Genomic DNA, 18,119 nt, shown 5'->3' with positions numbered 1-18,119 from the left:
TCCAGGTTCTCAGAGTTCATGAAGCAGACAATCCACCCTCCAGGGCCTGTTCATAAGGTTACACAGTGGGGTTTATGCCATGAATTGGTAGACCAGGCGGAGGAGAGGACAAGCCACCTCCCTTCAGGCAGCTGTCCCTTTCGAAAGGTCCCTGAGCAGACCAGGTGACCCTTGCCTGGGATCGCTCCACTTTAAGAAGACCCAGAGAAAGGGCATCCATCCAGTGAGGAGAGAGCCAGGGCAGCTGACTCCAGGTGGGACCCCAGGAATAGCACCCAGTCCAAACCATGTGACAGCAAGAAAGCAGCCACTTTGGGCCCAAAGACTGTGGATACCACAAGTAGAGTGTTGGTGAAGGAGAGGGCCAGATGCTTGTCACTGTGAGTGATAGGGTTCCAAGTGTCACACAATGATGGCTCTGAGTAACTGAGCTTCCTTTGGAAGGACCTCAAGATTGAGGCCAGCCTGGGTTACATTGCAAGTTCCAGAACAGCCTAGGCTACATACTGAGACTCTGTCTCAATAAAAAAGAGAAAGAGAGAAAGAAAGGAAGAAAGGAAGGAAGGAAGGAGGGAGGGAAGGAAGGAAGGAAGGAAGGAAGGAAGGAAGGAAGGGAGAGAGAGAGAGATAAGGAAGAAAGAAAGACCAGCTAGGCATGGAGGTGCATGCTTGTGATCCCAGTGCTGGGGAAATGGAGACAGACAGGCTGCTGGGGCTCTCTGGCCAGCCAGCCTAGCCTACTTGGCAAGTTCCAAACTGGTGAGAGACCTTTTGACAAAAGAAACCAAGATGGAGCTGGGGAGAAGAGAACCTGAGTTCAATCCCAGCACCCATAAAAAAGCCAGGTTTAATGGTACATTCCTGTAATTCCAGAACTGGGAGGCAGAGGGGATCGCAGGGGCTGGGTAGCCAATCAGTGAGCTCCAGGTTCATTGAGCAACCCTGACTCAAAAAACAAGTTGGAAGAGTCTGGAGGGATGGCTCAGTGGTTAAGAACACTGGCTGCTCTTGTAGAGGACCAGGGTTCAATTCCCAGCACCCACATGGCAGCTAACAACTGTCCTAATTCCAGTTCTAGGGGAATCTGATGCCCTCTTCTGACCTCCATGGGCATTGCACAACATGGGTGCACTTACACACATGCAGGCAATGCACTCATACACATAAAATAAAAAATAACAAAAAAAAAATAAGCTGGGCGTGGTGGCGCATGCCTTTACTCCCAGCACTTGGGAGGCAGAGGCAAGCGGATCTCTACGGTGAGATCAAGGTCAGCCGGGTCTATATATGGAGTTCCAGAGTAGCTGGAGCTATAGGGAGACCATATCTCAAAAAACAAACAAAATAAGGTGGAGAGCAATTGAGGAAGACACCACCACCACCACCACCACCAACAACAACAACAATAACAACAAAACTTCAATTAGCACAAGCTGCATCAGCCATACCTGGGCTGTACATGGTAGTCAGCCATCTCTAGGATCCATGTTGAACACTGTCTTTGGTAGTGCTGGGAATGGAACCCAGGGCCACATGTATGTGCATGCTAGGCGAGTACTCTATCAAATGAACTACATCCCCAGCCCCCAAGTGCTTTTTTTTTTGGACAAGGTCTCCTTTGTAGCCCCTGCTGACCTGGAGCTCACTGTGTAGACCAGGCTGTCCTTGAACTTACAGAGATCCACCTGTCTCTGCCTCCCAAGTTCTGGGAATAAAATCGTGTGCCACCACTCCCGGCTCCAAGTGCTTTTTTAAAAAGTAATTTAAACAACCATATTTTAAGATTTATTTGTGTGTGTGTGTGTGTGTGTGTATGTGTGCGCACACACGTGCCTACATGAGTTTATGTGTACCACCCGAGTGCAGGTACCCTTAGAGGAGTTACAAAGGGGTTGTGAGCTGCCTGATGAGGGTGCTGGGAACTGAACCTAGAGAACAGACAGTTCTCTTAATTGCTGAGCCATCTCTCCAGCACCACCAAAAACCATACCAGACTCAGGACTAGAGAGATGGCTCAGCAGTTAAGAGCACTGGCTGCTATTGCAGAAAACCCAGGGCCTCCGAGGGCATGGCACACATGTGGTGCACTTACATAAATGCAGGCAAAACACTCATACACATGAAAATAAAAATTTTTAAGCTTTTTAAAAGTTTAAAAAATGGGGGCTAGGAGATGACTCAGCAGTTAAGAGCTCTGGCTGCTCTTGAAGAGAACCCAGGTTCTATTCCCAGCACCCACAGGGTGGTTAACAACCATCTGTGCCTCCAGTTCCAGGGGATTCAGTGCTTTCTTCTGACCTCCTTGGGCATTGCACGACACAGGTGCACTTATATATATGCAGACAATACATATACATAAAATAAAAATAATATAAAATATTTTTTAAGTTTAAAAAATGTACCAGACTGACTTCTCTACCACAGAAATTAAATGAAAGTTTGCTCAAGGAGGTTGGTGATTGGGGCTGATTGTGCAAGAAATGTCCAGTCTATTTGACAAACCCCAGGCCACTGAGAGACCCTGTCTCAAAAACCAAGGTGAATGGTGCCCAAGGAATAACATCTGAGGCTGACCTCTGACCTCCACATGCATGTGCACAGGTGCACTCGAATACACACACACATACATAAATCCACTGTAGCTAGGCCTGTTGGCGCAGGCCTGTCACGGCAGCTACTCAGGAGGTTGAGACAGGAGCATCAAGAGTTCAAGGTTAGAGTGGGCTGCAAAGGGAGCTCAAGCGCAGCCTGGTGACTTAATAAGACACTGTCTTGGATGCTATCCCCAGTATTGCGGGGGGAAAAAGACCCTGTGGGCACAGGCTGGAATCAGACTAGATGCAGTAGAGTCATCACCAACCAACTGGGGCTGGAGCCAGTGGAAAGGGTCAGGCTGGTGACATCCCAGTGGCAAGAGCAGGCGAAGGCAACAAGGCCACGGTCAAAGAAGGCCTCTGGCAGGACTAGGGCAGGCTGAGCCCAGAGGAAGTGCGACTGCCCCCCCCAGGGGGGGCAGGGCGCCTGGATCTAAAGTCAGGTCCTGGATACCCCGGATGTGAAATCACCCCACCCAGCCCATGGGGTGGTGTTGGCTGTCTCCCCAGTGTGGAGCCAGGGGCCCCAGCTGACCTCAAAGTGAGTCACCATGGCTGGCCCGGCTTATTCAGTAGAGCTGGGGGAGTGAGGCCGGGACCATCCACAGACTAGAGCGGCCAGCCAAGTTCCCAACTGTCCACTGTCTGGAGGGGCCAGCCAAGGCCATCATCCCAGAAGGGCTGAGCCCCACCTGCTGGCTTCCAGCCACAACAGGCCTCTATCTTCATAGCCTGGTTAGAGCCCCAACCTCCAGGACATAGTTTCGGGGAAGGGGGGGGGTCCCCCTTGTGAAGGCTGGAGACTCACAGAAAGGGCTCAGAGCTGTGGAAAGGAATCAAGGAACAAATGAAAAAAATGAACTTATGAATTTACCGATGAAAAAACAATGTCTGAACAAGTGAGCGAAGAGAGAGAACAGTTCACCAGGCATGATGCTGGGAAGGTCCTCAAGGTGTTATTCCCTCAGGCAAACAGACTGTCCACCATGGCCAGCGAGGGGCAGAGGCCAGGCTGAAACAGAGATGGGTTCTCCCTCCCAGGTCTCACCTGCATCTGTGAGAAATTTGACCAGTGGTACCAGCCAACCTCTTCCCTCTCCAGACTCAGCCCAGCCTTCTACTGAGCAACAAGGTAGCTTTGTGTCTGGATAAGAAAATCATGTCAGCCAACCCCCCAGGACACCTCTGGCAGAGAGGGACTTGGTCAACATGAACCCCCCCGCCATTTTGCACCAGTAACATTGAAATGAGAGTGTTTAGCCAGGCATGGAGGTACAGGCCTGCATGTGATTCCTGTACTCAAGAAGCCGAGGCAGGTAGATCGCCATGAACTTGAAGCCAGCCTGGCTGCCAAAGTGGGACCCCGTCTCAAAATGAATGAATAAGCATAAAAGAACACTTCGGTTTGAACATGTGGAGTTAGAGAAAGTAGAAGGACCTTGGGAGTTCCTATCTAATATATTAGATTTCACGGCAAGAAGACCATCCTTTTTATAAGGAGGCGGTGGTGAGAGCTCTGCTGTGCTGTGCTGGGCATGCAGATAACTTGCTATTTTAACTTTTTTTTTTGAGACAGGATCTTACTATGTAGCCCTGGCCAGCCTGAAACTCACTATGTAGACCAGGCTGGCCTCAAAGGCATAGATATTTACCTGCCTCTGCCTCCCAAGTGCTAGGATTAAAGGTTTGTGCCACTATGTCTGGAAGCCATTTTAATTTTTTTATTTACTTGTTTTTGCACTGTGGGAAATTGAACTCAGGGTTTTGTACATGCTAGGCAGGTGCTCTACCACCAAGCCATACCCCAGCCCCTCACTGGGGGATTCTAGGCAGGTGCTCTACCACTAAGCTATGTTCCCAGTCTTTTTATTTTTTGCTATTTTATTATTTCTTTATTACTATTTTTAAGAAATTACAAGTACTCTTTTTAAAAAATATTTTATTTTTATTTTTATGTGTATGAGTGTATTGTTTGCATGTGTATAAGTGCACCCATGTTGTGCAATGCCCATGGAGTCAGAAAAGGACTTTGGATTCCCCTGAAACTGGAGTTACAGACAGCTGTTAGCTGCCATGCGAGTGCTGGGAATTGAACCTGAGTCCTCTGTAAGAGCAGACGGTGCTCTTAACTGCTGGGTCATCGCTCCATCCCCAAGCATTCTTTTATTTAAAGATTTATTTAAACAAATTTTCATGTGTCTGTTTGGTTGCACATCTATAAGTGTGCCATCTGTGCACCTGATGCTAGAGGAGGCCAGAAGAGGGCGTTGGAATCCCTAGAACTGGAGTTAACAGGTGTTTGTGACCTGCCGTGCAGTGGTCAGAGCCAAACCCAGGTCCTCTGCAAGAACAGCCAGTGCTCTTAATTAAATTATTGAGTCATCTCTTTAGCCCCAGCTCTTTATTTTGAGACAAGGTGTCATTAAGTTGCCTAGACTAGCCTTGAGTTATCATCCTCCTGTCTCAGCACCCTGTGTGGTTGAGATTTACAAGTCTATGCCTCCAGGTTCAGCTTTAACCTCCTCTCTCTCTCTCTCTCTCTCTCTCACTCTTGCTCTCTCTCTCCCCCCCACCCCCCGTATTCACGTGTGCCATGACACACATGTGTAGGTCAGAGGACAATCTCAGATGTTAGATTTCTCCGTCTACTTTGTTTTGAGACAGTGTCTCTGTTGTTAGCAGCTCCACACTCCAGGCTAGCTAGCCTGTGAGCTTTCACATCTGTCTCGTCCTCCCATGTCCCCGTAAGAGCACTGGCATTATAGACGGGACTACCCTGGTCTGGCTTTACGTGTGTTCTGGAGATCTGAACACGGGTCTCCACCTATTCAACCAACACTTTAGTCACTGAACCATCTCCCAAGCCCAGTGTTACCCGTGTGAAAATGTCACAACGTGTAAGAAAAACCCCGTTATCTACAAAAGATTTCAGACAAGAGACCTCCCAGGCCAGGACAGGCTTCTTCATTGCACATTTAATAGTTCATGCAGCATTTGGCAACATAAATAGGGGCAGGTTGAGTGGGTCCACAGAATCCACAGACAGTCCACAGCACAAGCAGGACAGGGTATGGCCAGGGCCACATGGGGAGGAGCTGATGGCCAGCTGAGAGGGTCACCTCCCTGGATGTGCACAACAGGAGCAAGATAGGGTAGGTCTCATTGTTTCATTACATGCTGGTCACCCAGGGGATGCTGAGCAGTTATGGACACTTACGTGTCTCCTCAGGCCTGGCTGGCTCCTATCACATTGCACTCGAGACAGGGTAGTGATGGTTCAGGGGCCCAGGTTGGCTTCAGTTGCATTTGTTCCTCATGTCAGGGAGTGGAGACTCAGGTGAGGGACACTTGGGCTTCCAGGGCAGGGACTTGGACTTTACACACCGAGTCTGGGGAAGGGCTCAGTGCCTAAAGCTTTAATCAGCAAGTATCAGAGTTCCTTGCTGTCCCTTTGGGAATCCAATAGGCTAGAAGAGCTGTGGCTCCCAGCCTCCGGGAATTGGGGACTCAGCCTAGGCTCATCGTGCTTGGAAAACCGTGGAGTCAGCCAGACTTCCTGTCCTATCTGGGCATCTGGCCAGTGAGGGGCCACAAACTCTGCCAACTACCCTGGCAAGATATCAGGGTGCCCGGCCCACCAGGAAACAGGCTTTCTAAAAGCTGTGAGGGTGAGTAACTGGGCTCAGTCACCACTTTCCAACTTGCTAGCCAATGCCAGTTCCCCAAGCCAGGGGGCTGGGATCTACTCAGGGCTCCTGGGAATCATTCGCATTGTTGGGGGCAGGCAGGGGCCAAGAATGTTTTTCCTCCATTTGGAGACACTCCTGTTTGACACAAGCTGACCCACACCTGGGTCTAGTTCTGGGAATCTGACAGGGACCAGGGACAGTGTCTGATGACTTGAGGGAGAGTTACAAGGGTGGCCGTGGTCCTCCTGGTGATACCTGGCAGGAGCCAGGGCCAGTTTGGGGGTGGAGACCTGACAAGAGTCTCTAGAAAACTTGGAGAGAGAATAGGGTGGCCCCATGATAAAGCTGCAGGGCCACTGGAGGAGGAGGCATGAGGGGAACTGGTTGTCACTTCCCTGGCCTGGAAGGCAGCTGTTGCTTGCCCTTTGCTTTTAAAATGCACAAGGTGGTTATTTATTCCAGAAAGTAAGTCCAGAGGAGTGGGAAGCCCAGTGCCAGGCACCAGCCCTACCTGGCCACTCACTGAGTGGCTCCCAGGCCCTGGGCATGGGGAGCAGGTTGCAGAGCCACATGGGAGCTCCTGTGGGTTCAGGTGTTGGATGCAGGCTCAGGCATGGATTCAGGCTCAGACGGTGAGGGAGATGAAGCTGTTGTAACGCTGGATGTTTCTCTTCAGGATCTCGGAGCAGGGGCCCAGGACACGCTCGAAGCGGGGCCGGTCCAACTTCACACACTTGAGTGGACCCCTGGCCACTACGGTAGCTGCACGCGGCCGGTTCAGCAGCAGCGCAATCTCACCTGGAGGGAAGAGACAAGGTCAGGGTTGGACAGTGGCTGCTGAACTCAGGATATAGGATGGCCTTCTCTGACATTGGGAGACCAGGAAAGCCTGCAGTTCTTTTCCTTCTTCCCTCCTTCCTCTCTTCCTCCCTCTCTTCTTCCCTAACTCTCTTTCTTTTTCTTTCTTTCTTTCTCTCTCTCTCTCTCTCTCTCTCTCTCTCTCTCTCTCTCTCTTTCTTTTCTTATTTTTTGAGAAAGTGTCTCATGTAGCCCAGGCTGACCTGGAACTCTCTATGTAGCCAAAGATGACCTTGAACATCTGATCCTCCTGCCTCTTCTTGAGTGCTGGGATTACAGACTGATGGGAATGGAACTCAAAAATCCTCAGCCTTGGACTTGAATTTCAAATGCACATTTGTGTGTAGGTGTGCAGGCATGCATGTGTATGTATCTTGTATATGTACCTGTTTATATGTATCTCTGTATATGTTGTATGTATGTATCTGTGTATATACATGTATTTGTGTGTTGTATGTATCTGTGTGTGGTGTATGTATTTGTCTATATGTATATGTACATTGTGTGTATGTAACTGTGTGTTGTGTATCTGTGTGTATTGCATATGTATATATGTGTGCATTTATTTGTGCGTTGTATGTATCTGTGTATGTGTTCTTTGTATATGTATCTTTGTGTGAGTATGTATCTCTGTATGTGTATGTATCTCTGTGTATATCCTGGGGATTGAGTAGTTAGGACATGTATGTTAGGCAAACATTCTACCACTGAGCTACAGCCCCAGCACTTTTAAAGAGCAATTTTTTTTTTTTTTTTTTTTTTGGTATTTTTGAGACAGCATCTCCCTGCAGCCCCAGCTGGCCTGGAACTCACTATGTAGACCAGGCTGGCCTTGAACTCACAGAGATCCGGCTGTCTCTGCCTCCCAAGTGCTGAGACTACAGGCGTGCGCCACCATGCCCAGCAAGAACAATTATTTTTAAATTGAACTTGCTGCCCTCCTGCCTCAGTCTCCCTGGTAGCTGGAATGACAAGTCTGCACAAACAAATGTTTTTCTAGTGCAAATATGTCCTGTGACATAGTTGGAATATTTTTGTATAAACTAACAAGTTAGGGGCTGGGGCTGGGGCTGGAACGCAGTTGGTAGAATGCCTGCTTAACATGTACTGAGCCCTGGGTTCTATACCCAGCACCATATAAAATAGCATGGTGGTGCACGCCTGGAATGCCAGCACTTGAGAGGTAGAGGCAGGAGGATGGAAATTCAAGGTTATCCTCAACTACATAGCAGTTTGAAGCCAGCCTGGGTTACATGAGACCCTGTCTCAATGTCTCCTCCCCCTGAAAAGAGTATTTGCTGTTTATCTGAAATTTAAGTTCTAGCAGTTTGTCTAGCAGCCCCACAAGCAGTGAGCATGGTGACATGTGCTAGGCCTTCCATGACCATCTGTGGAGACCCCTACAGCCCTTGGCATCCCTCAGGACTCCCTTCCCTGGTAGCCACAGAATATGAGTAGCTGGTGGTCTCTCTGTCCCTCACCCAGACCCTGCTTCCCTGAGACCAACAGCTGACCTCCAGGACTGTCATTCTGGGGTCATAAGCCAACCCTAGCTCTCCATTTGAGGTGACGTCAGGTGAGGCCTCTGTCACAGCTGCAGCGTGGCTTATCCTAACCCCCAGGACCACCCCAAGGCCTCAGGAAACTCATACATAGCACCGGACCCAGGGCCCCAAATGAAATGCTACAACCCAAGCAGGGGAACCCAACTCACCAAAGTAGTCAGAGGGTCCAAGGCGCCCCACTTCCACGTACTCCTCATTGAGGGACCTGCGCTGGAGGACCGAGGCTGTGCCCTGTGGGGGAGTGATCACTTGTCAAAGTGCCCAGTGTGATCACTTGTCAGAGGAACATGTTGGGGTTCACTTGTTGGGGCGATTCACATGTTGGGGTCACTTGCTTTGACAGGCATGTGTTAGGAGTCATTTGTTGGGGTATGTCACATGTCAGGGTTCACTTGGAGTGGTCACATGGGGGAGGCTGCAGTGGAAGCCACCACCTGTTTTCCCCTCCTGCCTGGCTTCTTTCCATCATATGGCCATCGTCACTTCCATCCCTAACTCCTCCAACTTTTCCCTCCTCTTCCTGCGTGCACCTTGGGGCAGGCAGATTCCCATGAGATCTGAGTTTCTGGGGGCTATGGCTTGGCTGATTTGCCCTCTAGACACCCTGAGTCCTGTCTTGTTGGAAGTCTGTTCTCACCAACACACACCCAGCACCTCTCTTGAGCCTGTATTGCCATTATGGGGCTGTCCCCAGGGGTCAGCACTGTGTCACTGTGCTGGGAGCTGACCTTGGATTGTGGCTCAAGGTCAGGGAGCTGTCCTGCCACATGGGGGAGGGGGCCTCCCAGGAGGCAGGGAGGAGCATGATTTCAGGGTCACACACCTGCTGAGCTATGTGGCCCCTCCTGACTCCCCAAGGGGCAGCAGGTCTGCAGACAGCAGCTGGTTCAATGATTAACAGAGTAGCTGTGGCAGGTCGTGGGCCACTGGGAATGCAGAGCACATTAAAGACAGCTAGAGCACTGGGGTGGTATCACGCGCCCCAATACTTGGGGTAGGTACCATACAGCTAGACCACTAGACTTCAGCCCCCTCTGGGCAAATCCTTCCTTTCTGAACCAGTATCCCAGCCTGTGACCTTCAGGGGCTTGGGAAGGTAGACAGAGTTTTTGACATCACCAGTAACTTCCAGTAAGAATAGCAGAACTCAGCCAGGTGTGGTAATCCCAGCACCTGGAGAAATGGAGGCAGGAGTGAGTTTGAGGCCAGCCTGGGCTATATAGCCAGACCATCTCAAAACAAACACACACTACCCCCCCCCAAAAAAAAGCAGGGAAAAGGGGTGGCAAGCTGGTTCGGTGGAAAGGTGCTGCCACCAAGCCTGACAAGCTGGGTTAATGCCTGAAATCTACACAGCGGAAGGAGGGAACCAACTCAAGTTGTCTTCTGACATCCACAAAATAAATCTTTTACTTTTTCTTTTTAAAGGAATTAAAGGAAATCCATGGGCTGGAGAGATGGCTCAGCAGTTAAGAGCACTGGCTGCTCTTACAGAGACCCAGGCTCAGTTCCCTGCACCACATGGTGACTAACAATCACTTGTAACACCAGTTCCAGGGGATCCGACGCCCTCTTCTGGCCTCCGCAGGCACTGCACACATGGTGCACCTATATACATGTAGGCAGAACACTTGTACACTTAAAAAAATTGAAAAAAACAACAGTTTCCTATTTAAAAGAAAAAGAAATTCATTTGGGTGGGAGAAATTGCTCAGTGGTTAAGAGTACTTGCTGCTCATCCAGAGGACCTGAGTTTGGATCCCAGCACCCACACTGGGTAGTTCATAACCCATAACTCCAGTTATGGGAGATATGACACCCTCTTCTGGCCTCCATAATCACCTGCACACATCAGGCAGACACAGACACACAAATTAAAAAAACAAAATTGAATCTTAAAGTGAAAAAACAGGATATAAAAAGATGTGGTGGTGCACACCTATGATCTCAGCACCAGGAATTAATGCAGGTACCTCTGGTACCTAGTGGGTTCAAGACCAGTCTGGGCTACATGAGCCCCTGTCCCAAAACAACAAAAACAAAAACAAAAAAAAACCCAGCCAGACATAGTGGCATATGCCTTTGATCCCAGCCAGCACTTAGGAAGCAGAGGCAAGCAGATCTTTGTGAGAGCAAGGCCAGCTTGATCTTCTACATAGCAAGTTCCAGGCCAGCTGGGGCTACAGGGAGACCCTGTATCAAAACAAACAAACAAGAAACAACAAAAAATCCAAAAAAACCACAAAGCAAAACAGCAGTGTGGCCACAAGTGTGTGGCCTACCTCTGAGGCCCCTGAGTTTTTCTCTGAATTTCCACAGACTCTGATCAGCCTCCCTGAGACAGAGACCTGCCTGAAGACCACTGAGTCTCATTTAACACCCACAGAGACTGAGGACCCAGGATGCTGAGGCTCCTGCAGCCTGGCCCCCTCCAGGCTCTAGAGTGGGTCTTTCTCAGGTCCCCAGAGTCACCCACTTATGCACAGAGGGTCAGGCAGCCCCCAGAGGCACTCAATAGGCATGAAGAAACGCTCCAGGGCAAGGTGGGGTCTATTACCCAGACTCAGCCTTGCCACTGCCTATAGCATGCCCGGTTTAAGTGACTCCCACGGCCCACAGTCTGGGAGGCACAGGTCAGCAGCTGGTGCCCGCCGTGCCTGGAGTCCCCTGGCACCCTCTGCAGCCCCCGCAGCTGGATCTCCCGTCTGGCTCCCCTTGGCCCGGAGGCTACTCGGCTCGCAGGCAGAGCTCTACGTGTTTATGAATCTGGCTGATGGATGGAGCAGCACATGTAAACACGAGATCACTCCAGTGGTCGCCGGTGTGGGCAGAGAGGGAGGGCAGGGTGCGCATGCTCCCCAGGGGCCTCAGGAGAGGCCAATCAGCCCCACCTGTCAGGACATTGCACAGTGCTGGGCCTTTCTGCCTCCCATGGTAGAGCTTTACATTGGGGCTCAGGTCTTTAAATCATAGTTGCTCTGTGCCTGGGGGTGACTGTGTCACTTGCTGATACCCTACTGGTTCTCTTCAACCCTCATCCTCTACCTACCCTAGCGTCTCCCCAGCATCTCCTCCTATCTGAAGGCTCCTGCATCTCTGCTTTGCTCCTTTTGTCTTCTGGAACTCAGCTTCATGATTCTTTTGTGGCTTGGCCTTGCTGTCCACACTTGTAATTCTACTGTCTCTCTTGCTCCCACCCCCTCTCCCCATTGTATGCTAACCCCAGGAAGGCAGGGGCATGCTTTCTGTATTCCCAGCCCCAGAGGGATGCTGAGCACAGTCTCTGATTCTGTTTGTTGAGTCTTTGCCATGTGGAGGCTTCATGTACATTTTTGTTCCCTTCAGCATCTCACTTGGGAGCGTCTGTAATCATTCCAGCTTCAGAGATGAGGAAACTGACTTTTTTTTTTTTTTTTTTTATGTGTAGCATGTGGTGACTCCTAGAGCTGTGGCTGCCTTTGTATCATCATGAAGCACCTGATACTGAGGTCCCAGGGCAGGAGGCAAAAACAAGTCTTGGTCCCTAAGTCCTCCGTTTGTCTGAAGTTGGTGTCTGTCTGTCTGTCTCTCTCTCTCTGTGCGTGTGTGCGTGTGTGTGTGGTTGAACTTGAGATCCCCTTGCCTCTGTCTCCTGAATGCTGACAAAGGAGCTGTTGAGATGGCTTAGTGGGTTAAGGCACTTGCCAAGAACCCTGACATCCTCAGTTAGAGCCACAGGACCCACATGGTGGAAGGAAAGAACTGAATATTGGGATGACAGGTATATGCTACCTGGTATATGCCAGGTTCCCCACGCCAATCTAAATTCGTCCCAGGTTTGTGTATGTTGGGGGGCCCACATGTGTGGATTATATGTGTATGTGTGTGCAGGTGTGTGCAGCGGTCAGAGATCAACCTCAGGAGCCAGCTACCTTGTTTTTTGAGACAGGGTCTCTCATTGGCCTAGGGCTGGGTGGCTAAAGCGAGGCTGGCTAGTTAGTACACCCTAGGAATCCTCCTGTCTCTGCCTCTCTGGTGCTGGAACTGCAAGTGCGGGCACTCCACCCAGTTTTTTTACATGGATGCTAGGGATTGAACTCGGGTCTTCATGCTTGTGTGGCATGCACTTTGTCTGCTACTAAGTGGTCTCCCTGTAACCCCAGCTGGCCTTGAACTCACAGACATCCACCTGCCTCTGCCTCCTGAGTGCTGGGATTAAAAGGCATATGCCACTACACCTGGCCCATCCTTCCTTCTATGCACAGCATGGGCTTCCCAGCTCACTGTGGGCAGGTGGGTTGGCTGAAGCACCCATGCTCAGGACCCCAGACCCTAGAGAATAGAAAGACACTTCCTTGTTCTTCCTGAGAGTTACTGTAGGGCTCCCTGTTAAAGCAGCACCTCTGCTGCACTGACCTATACACTATCCAGAGCACGGTTGTCACCACCCCACCCCAGAGCCTCATCAGCAAGAAGAACACTCCTGCTACATGCTCTCAGATCCACTGCAGAAGCTCCAGAGATATTGAAGGTCCCTGGGAAAAAACCTCTACGATTCAAGGCACGTGTCCCTAGTTGCCATGGAGATGGCCAGACACCCTGAAGGACCTGTCTGGAACTCGGGGCTGGAAAACACCCCAGCCATGGTGCTGGCTCATGTTCTCCAAGTTCCTCACAGAAGGTTCCAGCTCAGCAAAGACGTGCAGACAGCCTAGAGGTGACATGGCAAAGTGTCACTCCTGGGTGCCTGTGACGGGTGTGGTTACAGACAACAGATTTCCTTTTAACTGTTGTGACTTTAATTTTTTTTTCTCCTACGACATTAAAAAGGAAGTATTGAGTTTCCTAAGAAGGAAGCCAATGAGGGTACGGGAGACCCAATCTTCCCCCTTTCCAGTCACTGCAACCCTGGCTGGCCCAAGGGTTCTGGGTTCCCAGGATCTTCATGTGAGTTATTCTGTAGTTCATCCTTGTAACAAAATTCCTGAGAAATTACTTAAAGGAGGGGAGGCTTATTTTGGCCAGGGTTTCAAAGGTTTGTGGTCAGTTGGCTTTGTTTTTAGGATAGTGAGGAAGGAAAGCATCATGGCAGAGGTAGTGTGTGGAGGAGGAGGCTCATCTCACAGCAGCCAGGAAACAGAGAGGAGAGGGGAAAGAGTGAGAAAAGAGGAGAGAGAGAAAAGGGAGAGGAGAAAGAAGAGAGGAGAGGAAAGAGAGGAAAAAAAGAGAAAGAAATGAAGGAGAGAGAGATGGGGAGAGACATAGGGCAGGGACCCCTCAGAGGCACAGGCTTCCTATACCAGGCCACGGTCTAACAATCATCCAGCCATGAACTCATTCAAGGATTAAAGCCCTGTGACCAGGTTGCCTCTTGATGGTGTCAGCTGCAGGGCCAGGCCTTTGACATAGGAACCCTATGGGAACATTTTCAGCTATTTGGGGTTTTTTTTTGTTTTGTTTTTGTTTTGAGACAGGGTCTCACTATGTAAACCAGGCTGGTCTGGAACTCAGAGATCTGCCTGCCTCTACCTCTCAAGAGTGCTGGGATTAAAAGTGAGGCCACCATATCTAGCCTTTTTTCCTTTTTCTTTTTTTCTAGGAAGGAGTTTTATTATCAATCTGCCACTGACAAATAAAAACCCAAACCAGCAAAAAACAAAACAAAAGACTAATACCAGGGCCCGGTGGTGGATAAAACTACCTACCTCAAAGAGGAAAGAAACCTCAAAGCCCAAACAAAAACCCCCAAACCAAAAAACCCTAAAGACATGAAATAAAACAAATATTAAAACTAAAATGGGCATGGTGGTGCACCCTTGCAATCCCAGCACTCCAGAGGTAGAAGCATGAGTTGTTCCGAGTCATCTTCAGCTACCCTGAGTTGAAGGCCAGCCTGGGATACAGAAGACCTCTCAAAAACAAACAAACAAACCAAACCCTCAAAAACACAAGCAACCGCCCACCTACAGATTACATCCTTTCTATAGACTCAGAAACACTGGGGGTCTGGTTGGTTGTCTGCCTTGTCATCTTTGCCTTGGTACCCAGATTATCGAGGTAAAGATAGAGAGTCTCCGAAAGGCTTCTAGAGCTACAGGGAGTCCTGGGGTGCTGGGTGAGGATAGAGGCTCAGGACATGAGCTCTGGAAGCCCCACCTGGCCCTGCACTGTGGGCTGAAGGTGGATGGGCTAAGCTCTCTGAAGAAGAGCTCATTGAATCATCAAGTGCAGGGGCCCTCCAGTCTGTCTTCAGGAGGCTTTGGTAGAAGGACTTGTATTCCTGAGACAAGAGGCTGAAGCAGGTGGCGTGGCAGAAGGGCTCCAAGGCCTTATAAAGCTGTGTGAGCCTATGCTGGTGGAACCAGGCCTTAACTTGCTCCTCCTTCAGGCTGAGTTTGTCAGCCAGGCTCTTTAAGACCTCCTGGGCAGAGTGAGAGTTCTGGAAGTGTGCTTCTACTGCCTCCCCACTTCCTGCTGAAAACCTCGTGGTCTGCAGCATTCCAGACTCTCCACAATCACTAAGTGTCCATCAGTCGGTCAACCTTGCAGGAAGTTCAGGTCACGATGCAGGATTTTTCTGGAAACCTTCCTTCACATTTAAAGAATAAGGATGTCTTTCCTCGTTGGCTGCCATTCAGTTCAGGTGCTTTTCCTTTTTTTAAGACAAGGTCTTAGCCAAAGGTAGCCTTGAATTCACAATCCTCTGCCTTTAGCCTCCTAAGTACTGAAATTATAGGCATATGCTGACATGATGGGTTCTGAGGACACTGTGTTGTCTGTGTGTGTGTGTGTGTGTGTGTGTGTGTATACATGTATGTGGACATTGTGTGTGGACACTGTAATGTGTGGACATTGTATGTGTGGACACTGAGTGTATGGATATTGTGTATGTGTATGTGATTGTGTGTGCACGTTGTGTCTGTCTGTACATTGTATGTGAACATTATATGTGTGTCTATGTATATGTATACTGTATGTGTGTGTGGAAAGTATGTGTATGTATGGACACTGTGTGTGAACTTGGTGTGTGTATGTACATTTTGTGCATCTGTGTAGACAGTTGTGTGTGTGGACATTGTATGTGTGTCTATGTGTATATATATTATATGTGTGGACATTATGTATGTACATTGTGTATGTGTGTACATTGTGAGTGTCCACATGTATTCATGTGCATGTGGAGACCAGAGGTCTCTTATTTTTGAGACAGGGTTTCTCATTGTACCTGGAGCTCTCCAATTCATCTAGATAGACTGGCCACTGAGCCCTGGGGACTCTCCCGTCTCTCCCTTCCCAGCGCTGGGATTCCAGGCTCCCCACCATGCCTGGCTTTCTGGGGATTGAACTCATGTCCTCATGCTTGTGAAACAAGCCCCTTTATCAACTGAGCCATCACCCCAACCCTCCCCAGGACAAGTTTAGATTGGAACCATAATAGCTTCTGACAGTGCAGATCAGTTGATTCCATCTCTGAAGTGGGGTTGAGGGAGCCAGGTCCCTGCTTTGCAGGCCTGCTCTTGGGAGGAGACGGGGCCTGAGTGGGACAGTTGTCTCGCCTAGTTTGGTTCCCAGGGTGCTCACCATTTGCATTCCCAGCCCCTGAGGTCCCACCCTTTCATTGCTTCCACCTGTGCGGCATGAGCTGAGTCGACAGAGCCCAGCTGCTCTGCTGGAGCGATCCCCAGCCTCTAGGGAAAGTGGAGCATGGGCTCAGACACTGGGGATACTGAGGAAGTAGGTTAGGGAGATGGTCAGGCCTAACCACAAAGTGACCTCAGAGCTGAGCTCCAGAGGCCAAGAGCTGTGAGGCAGCAGTGCAGGGGCCCACCCAGAGGGTGAGAAACTGCCAATGACTAGCCAGGTGGGAACAGGGAGAAGATGAGGGTGAAGGAGGGAGAGCATGGGTGGTTAGGGAAGCCTGGGGTGTTGGGAAGGCCTGCTCAGGGTTGGTGGCCTCATCTCCTCTGCACCTCAGCAATTTGAGGTGTGCAAGGAAGGTTTCCAACTCAAGACCCCTGCCTAGGACCTGGCTTGACTGAGTGTGAGAGCCCAGGTCCCTCAGAGTCCAGAAAAGCTAAGACCTCTATGTGAGGGGTATCCCGAAATCCTGCACATAGACAGCAGGGAGAGCCTGGGACAGGGAGGAGCCAGAAATATCACAGCCCAGACCACCGACCCAAGGCTCTGGAACAGGCAGAGCTATTTGTTTTATTTAAAGAAATATATTTTAAAAGAATCTTAGTTTCACTTCCATACATGGAAACGGGTCTTGCCATCCATAAATGAAAAGTGACACAAACAATTGGAGACAGGTGGGGGGCAAGCTGTAGCCATGCCCAGAGCTTCCTCCAGATACACCCTGAGCCTACAGGGACATGTGTGCACACAGGGACACACTTGCATGCAAATGGAGACATGCACACACAGGGACAGATGTACATACTAGGACACACACGTGTATGTGGGGGCACACGTGCATATTTCAGCATTTGTCCATACAAGCTGCCCTGCATTCAGCATTGGGAAGCTGGCTTGTGAAGTCAGCTCTGCAGGCCACACCATCCCAGCTCCTGTAGGGACAAGACCCGCCTGCCCTACAGACCCCAGAAACAGCTCCACAGGGGTGGGAGGATTATAAGGGGGGAAGTGAACACCTGAGTGATGGAGGTAGGGCAGGTGACGTGTTTGTCCTCAGGGTTATGTTTACAACCAAGCTGTCCCACCCCACGGTTCAGACCTAACCTGCAGTAGTTGTATGTGTACTACCTGTTCAAGTTTCTATTTGGATGCTAAATAAAGCAGCGTGCTACATGTGAGTATGCAGAACACACATCAGCACAGGAACGGGGTGCTACATGTAAGCACACGAACATGCACGAGCACAAGAATAGGGTGTCAAGGTGGCCTTGGCCTGGAAAACACCCCTTAGGGATTTTGTGCGTTTTTTTATTTTTAAGACAGGATCTGAGGCTGGCCTCAGACTTTTGATTCTCCTCAACTTCTGGAGTACTGAGATTATAGGCATGGCTTCACCATGCCCAGCCTCCCAAACTGTTTGTTTGTGTTTTTTTTTGTTTTTTTAAAGCCAGCGTCTCATGCAGCCCAGGCTGGCCTCAAACTCAGTCTGTAGCAGAGGATGATGACACTCAGCTTTCAAGTTTTTGTTTGTTTTTGATTTTTTAAAAAACATTTTATTTAAATGGGGCTGGAAAGACAGCTCAGTGGTTAAGAACACTGGTTGTTCTTGCAGAAGACCCAGGTTTGAATCCCAGCACACACATGGCAGCTAACAACTGTCCATAACTCCAGTCCCAGGGGATCCAACAGCCTCTTCTGACCTCCATGGGCACTGCACACATGGGTGCACCTACCTACACACAGGCAATACACTCATACACATAAAATAAAAATAATAAAAAAAATTTTTAAAGGCT

At 49.7% G+C, this 18,119-nt stretch overlaps 1 protein-coding gene across 1 annotated transcript in view; it reads right to left on the bottom strand.

Annotated features, from left to right (window-relative positions):
• Positions 1-5,542: 5,542 nt before the first annotated feature.
• The window catches only part of Prkar1b (protein kinase cAMP-dependent type I regulatory subunit beta), a 141,321-nt gene continuing 128,744 nt past the window's right edge, over positions 5,543-18,119 (bottom strand). Inside the window, exons 10-11 of the mRNA XM_008851448.2 lie at positions 8,856-8,937; positions 5,543-7,081 (exon numbers count right to left, since the gene is read on the bottom strand). Coding sequence (XP_008849670.1) covers positions 6,909-7,081; positions 8,856-8,937 — 255 coding nt within the window. The 3' untranslated portion in view covers positions 5,543-6,908. The remainder of the gene's footprint in view (positions 7,082-8,855; positions 8,938-18,119) is intronic.

This window comes from Nannospalax galili, unplaced genomic scaffold, assembly GCF_000622305.1.
Source record: "Nannospalax galili isolate Female #2095 unplaced genomic scaffold, S.galili_v1.0 scaffold664, whole genome shotgun sequence".
Classification (NCBI taxonomy): Eukaryota; Metazoa; Chordata; class Mammalia; order Rodentia; family Spalacidae; genus Nannospalax; species Nannospalax galili.
Note: the sequence above shows the minus strand (reverse complement) of the source record. Positions and strands in the feature narration are given on the sequence as shown.